Genomic DNA, 10,521 nt, shown 5'->3' with positions numbered 1-10,521 from the left:
TTACAAATCTGCAATTTAGTTTGATATTTGATGGGTTTAAGCAGGCCAGCACCGCTTGCCTTCTGGTGCGGATGTCTTTCTGCTTAAATGATTCTTTAAGGAACTGTTGCCGTGCTTAGTGCAACTCTTCACATAGGCAGATTACTTGTAGGATGTCGTCTTTGTTGATGTTACACAGCCTGCTAGTATTTTGTCCATTTGTCTTCAGCCATGGTGGTAGGTGCTCAGTACATAGAAGAATCCCTAGTCTGTACCTTAAAAAGTTCATTTTTATGGCTTTGGTTGTATGCCTGATGCAGGCATTTTCAGGACAGGAGCTACACAAGGGTCAAGTGGAGAAGCCAATAATCTTTCCAGAGCCATACTAACACAAATTTAATTATTTCTTGAATGAGGCTGGGCAGATGGTGATTTAAGATCATTGCTTGGCACCCCATCATCCAGTGAAAGCTTTGTGTGGTCATTTACTGTCTTGTGAAAACAGAAGTCCAACTTTGGTTATTTACCATCGCTGCCCGGAGACATGCTCAATGTGTCAGTTTTTTAACAGTCTTCAATATGTCAGTAATGCTGTGACTGGGCCTATCAATTATACTTATGTAATAAAGTTTATTATTGGGTTTTTTCAAGTCTCTGTGCCTTTCTACACCATTCCTCATCAGAGAAGGATGTAGACTTCCACTGTTTTCCTTTTAGTCAACAGTACTTTCTTTTGTCTCTCAGGTCACAGAGGAATTAATGATCCAAATATTCTGTTGAAAGCAGTTAGAGTATTTGAGTGAGTGACTCAATGTGATTGCCAAAGAATTAAAAGCAGCAGTAGCAACTCTACTAACAATATGAATTAAGCAATCTTCTGCATAGCTTGAAACCTGCTCCACCTAGCCTACTACCCCGAAAGGGGGCAAAAATCCTCCAGAACGGGCAGGCAAATTTTGCTCCAGGAAAAGAAAATAATAGCTAGTGTAATTAACACTAAAATTAATTACTAATATAGTACTTAAATATGAAAAAGTAAGCAAACCGGTTTGGGAGAGAGAATACTAGCTGTGCAGTAAATATTTTAGCAGACAAAATATGGTGCAATAACTGTAAAATAATATATTTACTGCCTTACCTTTTTTCAATTATGAAATCATAACTTCAAAAAGTTTGTTTTCTAAAATGTCAGACAATTGGCAATAACATAGTCATTTATTTTCTTACATTTTCAATGCGAACACTGGCCTCCATCTACATTCAGTATTTAACAGAAAGTGCAAGCGTCCACATTTACGTTTAAATTTCATCAATGGAGAATCTTTTCCTTAACACATCTGAAGAAACGTCACCTACCATAGAGCAATGTAAACTTCATGAAGTGTAATCTTCATTGAGGAATTCAGTTTCAATGCAGATAGTGTATTTTTTAAAATACATGAAGAAAATATTTAAAGGGCCTCACTATCAAAAAATATTCCCAACATGGAAACATTTATTGGGTGGCTATTAATGTCAATTACGCTTTTTGTCCTTAAAATAATTAAACACAATGACTAAGAAAACAGAACATTTCAAATAAGCATTCCCACGATAGATGGTCAACTTATTTTTAAATAGGTAACTCTTCAAAAGAGTCACTCTGAAGAGCATCCAGAAACATGTAATCTACTTTTAAGGAACAGGAGTCAACATTCATACATTAGATGATGTATCAGAATGATTTATCATCTCCATTCATAAACTGATTGAACGTAACTAACAGAGTAATTACATTGGAGGCTGAAGCATTGCCACAGATGTGAAGCTGGGAATGTAGTGATTATTTAACTGGAGTACCCAAGGAGCACCAGGCCCCAATGTTATAAGTGTCTCTATCATACCAGTAATTACCATTTAGGAGCATCAAAGCAGTACACATTAGTTAACTTACATATTTGGTTGATAGTGCTAAGCTCTGAAACTACAGCAGTATAAGGAACACCATGAGTAGCAGGTAGAGGAGCTGAGGTTAGTTGAAATTAGTTGTGAGGGAACTCATCCAGCTATAGCATATGTATCTTACACAAGTTTAACACAACTCTGCATTCTCAGACCAATGATCAAGCCATGTCCAGCGATTATGTTTTGTGTAGGCCTTATCCCTGAATTCTGCCTCTTTGGGGTACGAGACTGACAGATGTTTGTCAGAACCCCTCTTCGGTTTACCGTTTTTCATCAAATTATAACTCCCCAGCTCCACTTCCTTCATCCCCTTCCCACCCATTTTTTTTATTTTCTTTGTATTTCTCCTTTCTGATCAAGTATATGCTGGCACCATGGTTTGATGTGGGTACTGAATTTTGTATTCTCTGTGACTGCTCTGTATTTCTATTCCTTTACTCATAAATAAAATAATTGTTACTGAGGATAAACATTTCGAATTGACTAATAAGAATATGGAAGTTATGAATGGACTCTTAAGAAATACTTTCACGTACAGCTACACTGCACGTTCCCATCAAAAGGATTTTTAAAAGCTCGTTCAACAGAGCATATACAAACTACAGAAACTAAAAGGTTGAATTTGCCTCAATATTGTTCTATTCTCGCCCAACATTGTATCTCATTTTTTAGCCTCTAAGCCCTAAACTGTCACTCTTATTTACATCTCTTTAAACAAAATAAAAAGTGGATACATGCCCTTGTTATACTTTTCAGCCTTACTATCCAATCACACTTCCCACATCTCAAACGTGTTGTAATTACTCTTACCAGCTAAATCTTTTTCCCATTTTTGGTAGCCTATACGACCCTTAACATCAAGTTTAGTTTTGATTGCCTTCTCATCTTTGCATCTTATTTCCATCCTCTACACACTTGTTTTACACACCTTCTGAACAATATTCTTGGTTCGCTTTTAGCTTTTACCCGTAAAGCATACATGAAACGTGTATCCTCATTCTGTTCATCATTGCTTCCAACATTTTAGTACCCAGCATTCAAGTATATTCAGTCTAGAATGGCATTTGCAAAAACCTGAAATCAGAACATGGTCATCAAGTATGATTCAATTATTGCAACAAGTAGGTGCACCATGCTGATGTAGTTAAAATCTAATCTCTCAAAAACACTTTGAAAAAAAAAGAAAAAAGGTAAAATGTACTATCCTGCCCACCATGGGTTGCACACAAGACAGGTTAGCTTTTCCAATGGAAGAACAATTTTGCATCTTGCAAAGCACTTCTGCACGGATTACGTTACCAAGGTGCAATAAGTGTTGAGCCAAAGAATTTTCAGCTATGGCTGGTGTGTTTTGAGAAGTGACAAGCACTAATAATTGAATTTGACCATATGCACGTTTCTGACTACTGGCGAAAAATGGCAAAATAAAAAAAATTGAGCTTCTACAGAATGGAGCATATCATATTTGTACCACCAAATTGACATCTAACGAAGTAATCCATGCTAAGGTCAAAGCTTTTAGGAGTAACTGATCTCTCACTACTCTCTCCAAGATCCCAGTCAATTTACGTGCCTCGATCACAGAATTAACACACTTTTGTAGTGGAAAAAACTAAGCTGATATTCACGTATAATGATTCAATTTAAGAGTGTGCCAAACTGGTTCTAGGCAAAACGATACCAGGGCCAATTATTAGGACAATTTCAAGACAAATCACAAATTAAAGGTGAATTTGACAGCTGAAGAAGTCTTGCATTGTTTCGCTTCCTCAATGGAACAGAGTCACGGAAAACAATTGGGAGGTGGTGCTGGAGGGAGGGCATTATCATAGTATAGAGAAATGAATACAACAAAGCTTTGAAAAATTAAAACCACCTGGTTACCATACGACGAAACGAAGTAAAACATGCACATGGTATCAAAGTATTTTTCAAGGAAACTTGGGAGGTGCGACCCAGCATGAAATAATCCTGTAACTGCATGTTTTCTAATCTCTTCTAGGAGAGACAGAATATGCCTCAAATATGTATACACCTAGTGGACAGAGAATGAAAACAAAGCTGATGAAAGAAACGCATGAACTACTTCATGCCAAATGATTGACCCTCCAATAAAACTTCGAGATCACAGATAGAACTATTGCACTGTGATCAAAGGAAACGCAGTGACTAAATAGCTCCCCTGAGCTCAGACTTATCTGGTCTGTACTTACAAAGTATATCCTCATCACACTAACAACCTTTACAGTGACAGACCTTCACATTTACAAAAACTATTACTCTGAACAAGTCTTTATCATGGACGCGCTGACCCAACTATGATGCATCAGGAGTTCGTGTCAGATTAGAAAACTAGACTCCCTGAACATCCAACTGAGGAGACAATCAATAACCCAAGAATAACTCTGTCCGCTTAAAAAAAATTATCTTTAATATTTTCAGGTGGCGAGGAAGACACAAGTCATAAAGGATGTCAAAGGTGGCCATGTCACCTTGCAGTACGGATAGTGTATTTAGCAACAGATGGTTTACTGGACACACAAGAGTATGGTTGGTAGTTTCCTTAAATAAGCAATACCCATCTTCCTTTGTGGTCCATTTCCATTCTAACAGTTATAATGCTTCCTCCCTACGTATCTATGAATGCTGCCAGGAGTGATAAATTTACAGGTCAAACTACTAAGTGTAACAACACGCATGGTAGATACATGTGTATCTGCAGACAAACTGGAATAAAGAGCAATGCAAGGGAAAAGACATGCAACAAAAAGAGCAAACATCAGAAACTCTTTAACGAGTGTCCTTTTTTCATCAAACCACCATTAAAGGATGTACTGCTACTTAACAACGAATATGCTTTGGTTTAGTACACTGCAAGATTTAATTAAATATGGCACATGGCAAAACTACAGTTTGGGAAATGTGCATGCATTTTTCGCAGTTTAGGAAGCAGAATATGCGATTTGACACAGGGCAGTAGCTGGGCACACGGAGTAAGGCAGTTCTGAAAAGGCACCTCCTGTGATTACCCCCGCCCCCATTACACAATCAAGTAGGCCTAGCAGAGTATTGCTCTCCCTTAAGTAGCCGCCTATTAAATAAAGACTCATGATCTCAGTAAGAAATCAACACCAACCAGTCTGGACACCTCTTCTACCACAATGTGCTCAACCTCCTCAAGTATCGTATAGTATATATACTATCGCTCATGTTAAGGAACAACTAAACGAATGGGGAACCAGATTTCATCTGAGAATGCAGAGTGATATCAGCACAGATGAGGCGTACATTAGCAACCTGTACAGTTCACTTTATTACTAGACTCCCACAGATTGCTCTTTTCCATACCCTGCTCCTCGCCATTAAAGGCAGTAGCTCCACACTATTTAATGGGCACTAGTTCTGAATTTCCAAATCACCCTAGTGCAGAAGGAAAGTCAGCCGTTTTTGGCAAAAACCCTAATCTTCAATTGTTCATCTCAGGTGTCAAATGTTAAGTCCCCAGAAGACGTTGACATTTCAACCATTTCCAGTACATGAACAAAACATGAACCTTTTCCAACACCCACTCACAGCCGTTGTTCCCTCCACATAAATTACTCACTCTCGCATTTCCCAGCATGCTGGCTCCTCAGAAGAATCATCCATACTTCTAAAACTCTACTAGGGAAACTGCCTTTTAATCTCTAGACTCTAGTGGATACATTTTTGTTTTTGTTCCCTTTAAATCATTTATAAAACCAGGTACCGCTCTCAAACTACACACGTATAAATACCAAGGTTCTTGACTTTACCGACTGCAATGAAATCCCTTCTGAAGAAAGTACTTGAAGGCCAATGGTGGCATTGTATGTATTCTGAGCAAGCAAACGCCTATCATATGTGGTATGGAAAAGACAAGCAACCTGGTGCAAGATGCTTGAGCTTCGGCCAGAATAATGACGTTTCCCATCTTGTGTACTATTTCTAAAGCCAAGACCTGCTGTTCTCATCCATTGAAAAAAAAAGGTATCAGCAATAACTCTACAACAGATATTGATGTTTGGACAAGTCTGCAAGTTGACATTCTCTCTTTACAGATCATGTTCTCTTTAAATCAATACATTAGTACATGTTCAGAAATCGCTTCACATCCGCTGCCGGTATTTCATGACTGCCCAGATGGTGATGGTTGTCAACGCAATAAATGTCGGCACCAAAAACACGGCTAGAGATGGGCCCTCATGTTCTCCATCTGATTTATGATTTGATGGTCCATTCTGAACCTGCGACTGCAAGAAAAGAAAAACTGGTGTTAAACACTACTTGTTGACAGATAAAAGCCCGATTTTAATAAGTTCACCTGATGAACAATCACAGCACTAAGGATAGAGGGTTTAAGTGCCACTTTCATTAGCTTTTCCTCTTCAGTGTTCCTGGCTTTGTCTCGGATTATGTTGTCTCCTCCACCCATCCTGGTAAAGCCTACCTCAAATCTAAGAATTTCCAAAATGGGAAGCCCCAGCCAACGACTCAAAGGGGGTATGAGGTGCACAAATATGAAAGATGTGCCATTCGACAAAGACATGAGGCAGGGAGGTGGGGTTCAAAAATACAGATGAGGAGAGCTTGGGGCACAAAACAAGACTATGGGAAGGCCAACAGGCAGAAGAAAACAGTGTATAGAAAACCATATGATAGGGATGACAAGAAATCCAACAAAAAGAAAAAAAATGTGAAGAAAAAAAAACCAAAGAGCGTCTGAATAAATAAGCCTGACCAAATAAAACAAAACACACTGTCCAGACAGAAATCTGGCAGGGGCAAATCTGGCCCACATTTTTACAAGGAAGTGTTTTCATCTGATTGGGTTGGTCAGCCTTGTGGATGCCAATGAAGTTGAAACTAGAAACCGGTTCGACAGAGTGGGGTCGTCAGAACTGGTTTCAACTGGATTATTGATGAACTAATAATTTGTCAAAGTACAATTATAAGCACACATGATCATCCACATAACTATCACTCAGCAATCCTAACATAGCTCTCCCTACAGTTATATTTAACAACAAAAAGAAAATATGAGGGGGGGGGGGAAGAGGGGGCGGGGAGGGGTGGTGCCAGAGAGCCGGCTTCCAAGATGGTCTAATAGTTAAAGATCCCCAGCGGCCTACTGGAACAAAAGCTGCTTCAGTGCTCCTAAATCTGCTCTACTAGGACACAACTTAACTCCCTGGTATTGCTGGGTGCTCTTCCGCCCAGCTGCTGCTGAAGTGGATCTCTGAAGGATGTGCGGGCAGCTTGATTGGACCATTACAACTTATAGTGTTACTTTACTTCCAAACCAGTACCAACTGCACAAACGGTTTAACATCAGACATCTTTCTGGTGACCAGAGAGACCAGACAGGGGTTTCCCTTAATGTCTTTAGTATTCATACTGGCCATGGACCACCTGGCCTGCCAGCAACAGAAATACTATTCACATAAAGACCTCTAATTTCATTCAGAGTGCCTGCCTCTCTCAATGTATAAACGCAACACCCTATTTCTCCAGAAACTGTCTGACAACCGCTCCTCTATGATATGGGAGGTGGTTCAGTTTGTCAGAATCTTTGGTATTTCCTTCAATTGTGATAATACCGAACTATTTACCCTCATGGATTCCAGTTAAACCTGCTCTTGACAAAACAATCTGGTAGGATAGAAGCCTTGATTAAGTACCATGGGGTAGTCCTAAAAAGACACGGATTAAACTACAGCCCAATGGTGGAAGAGTGATGCCCCAGATTAAGACCTAGTGTAGGAAGGTGGATATCTGACTATGGTTACCCCCAATTTTTTGCCTAGTGTCTAGCTGGTTTTTCGACTTAGTTGGCCTGAGATCCTGCCATTCAGGATCTCAGCCTAGCTGTTCTCTCTTTAAAATGGACTCCATGTACCCTAGGTACATACCCAATTGGTTGGATCACCCTGTGAGCCCCTGTACCAGTGTACACTAGGTACCCAGGGCATTGGTGTATCTAAGGCCTACACGGGGCTGAAGCATGTATTATGCCACCCCTGGCCTGGCCTAACAATTTGACACAACTGGCTGATCACTCAGCTGGGGTAAGTTGGTGTAATCACCCCTTACTTAGGTGTAGTATACCTATACCTAACCTTAAATGGGACACATAGTAACCTATAAGTCACTCCTAAGGCAGGCCGTAACAATCCTGAAGGCAGAGTGCTTGGTTTCATGTGAGATGGTGCTCTGGCATGAGCTGAGCCTGTCTGCAGTGATCGGAACCACTTCCTTTTACTGTTTCCAGATATCGCCATACGATATACTCTTAAGTGCATTATGAACCTCGCGGTTAAATGCTATCTTTGGTTTGGCTTTATCAAAACATGTCGAGTAAGGTGTCATACGAATTGGAATACTAACCCCTCGCCAATTCTGGCGACGGGGTTAGCATTCCACCCTTCTAGAGGGACACAACATGTACAGTACCTAAAGCCCGGGTAAAATCAGACATAGCCTCAGCTCCACAAAATGGATGCTGCCACCACAGACACAAGTCTGCCCTCCTGCTGCTGGGAGTCCTTCCAGCTTGGGAGACGTGGACAAAGGGTTTCCTGCCAGGGGAGGTGCGAGCACCACCCCAGACAGGATTTTGTGTATTGGTCAGGTAGGGCTTCAATAGAATCAGACATGCCTGAGGCTCACAAGGAGCCTCGGTGCATATGCCAGTTCAAACCGGTCCTGGGGCACACCAGCCCCGGACCTGGGGCGAGCTGGACAATGGATTGGGGGTGTAACCACCCCCCTTCCTGGTCCCACCCATAGGGAGGGACCTAGCAGGTAGTCCGGCCCCTAGAATCCGCTTAAAGGTAGGAGCTGTGTCCTAAGACTTCAGACATCCTGGAATCAACTTAACCACAAGAAGAAGACGGGAACTTCGACGCTCTGCAGCACAGAGGACTGAAGGAAATCTCCCCTATGGTCAGGGAGTGACCATCTTGCTAACGCAAGCACCAACCAGCTATTGAACGTCTGCTTTGCCGCCGCCTCCTGCCGGAGCCCGAGCCCAGATCCCGACAAGACCTGGACCTCCAGACCTCTCGTAGCCCGATCCACAGTCCCTGCAAAGAAGGAACCCGTGGAGGCACCGAGACACGTGGAGCCAGCCATCTTGGAAGACCGACGACAAGCTGCAAGCGCAACGACAGAGGCTCCCTCCAAGTTGTGCTTTGGGTCCTGAGAAGCCCAACCACCGAGCAGCATCTGCACCAAAGGTGAGCCCTCCAGCATCTCCACGATCTGCGTGGGGCCCCGCTGCATTTTGCATCTCGACGCGCCTGCTCGGTCCCTGGCCCGTTGGCTAGTGGCCATTTTGGCGACGAAACTTGAAATCAACGACGCTGGTCTGGTTGCTCCAGACTGGCCCTAGCTGCTCTCCAAAGGAGCAGCCCCTCTGACCTTGCTGGTCAGAACAATCAGCTTTCCTCTCTTTCCACGACTCCTGCCTTTGCCAAGGCTTGTTCGCTTCTTTCGAGTCGCCGACACCGCCGACAGCGAGAGCCTGCGTAGGACAGCTCGTGACTCGACTCCTGGACGTCGTCGACCTTCAGGGACCACGTGGCTGCGGAGACAAGCTACCCCTCATCACCTGTTTGCACCCGACATCGCCTGGTACCTACCTGGTGCCACGCTGGTCACTGGCTAGTGACTGCGAACACTGTCCCCTCTGCTTTCAGGTCCTCTACAACTCCGATCCACCCTTGGATCCAACGCAGCTCTTCCGGATCGACCGCCTGCAGCATCTTTGTCATCAGGCTCCATTGAATCGATAGAAGAAACCCGACGCACTTCGAGACCTATGCACCCGCTTCCTGTGGGTGAGGTAACGCTGGCACTCCGGTGCCCAAGTGTAGAGAAACATCTCTAGTGTCTGGGTTCTAAATCTTGAGATCGTAATCCAACCAGAAGATCCTTTCTGCAGTAACTTTTAAACTTTTACGCACCCATTGAAAACCTATGGGAGCCCGCGTGTAACTTTACTCACTGCACACGCGACCCGTGGACCTCCTGGTCACTAACTAAAGTTAGCTCCTTGTAGGCCCAGCGATTCTAGAGGCCCCAGGCCTTTTCCCTTTCCTGTTCGTGGTACTTATACCACTATTTTAGTATATGGTTTGAGAGGCCACCAGGGCCCATCCATATAAAGTGCAACTTCTGTATATTATAACATTGTCTTGTTTAACGATTTGTGCTCCTGTGCTCATAAAGAGTCTAGGGGATACTTTGAGAAATAAATACATATATATTTTGAATATATATCTGTGTGGTGTCCTTTCATTGGTATAAAAGGGGGTTACATTTGGTAAAACAGCCTGCTTAACACGCTTTAACGAGTTTAGCCTCAAAGACTGCTTAGCCTACGCTACCACTAGGGCAGCTAGTCCGAAAAGGTTGACTTACAACCACACCATAAGGGCTGCTTGGCATGGTACAGGGTGGTCACTTTAACTAGTGAACATCATATACCAGGCCAACTTCTCACACCTAGATAAAGGTGCCTCTGTCACTGGCTCACTGAATGGCACTTATAAAGATAGTTGTTCTTCCTAAATTGCT

At 42.5% G+C, this 10,521-nt stretch overlaps 1 protein-coding gene across 1 annotated transcript in view; it reads right to left on the bottom strand.

The window, feature by feature from the left end:
- Positions 1–1,175: 1,175 nt before the first annotated feature.
- SYNJ2BP (synaptojanin 2 binding protein) overlaps positions 1,176–10,521 on the bottom strand; it is a 104,839-nt gene continuing 95,493 nt past the window's right edge. Inside the window, exon 4 of the mRNA XM_085627125.1 lies at positions 1,176–6,194. Within this exon, the coding sequence (XP_085483251.1) occupies positions 6,051–6,194 (144 nt within the window). The 3' untranslated portion in view covers positions 1,176–6,050. The remainder of the gene's footprint in view (positions 6,195–10,521) is intronic.

This window comes from Triturus cristatus, chromosome 9 (assembly GCF_964204655.1).
Source record: "Triturus cristatus chromosome 9, aTriCri1.1, whole genome shotgun sequence".
In the NCBI taxonomy this organism is placed as follows: Eukaryota; Metazoa; Chordata; class Amphibia; order Caudata; family Salamandridae; genus Triturus; species Triturus cristatus.
This window is presented reverse-complemented; position numbering and strand designations above follow the sequence as displayed.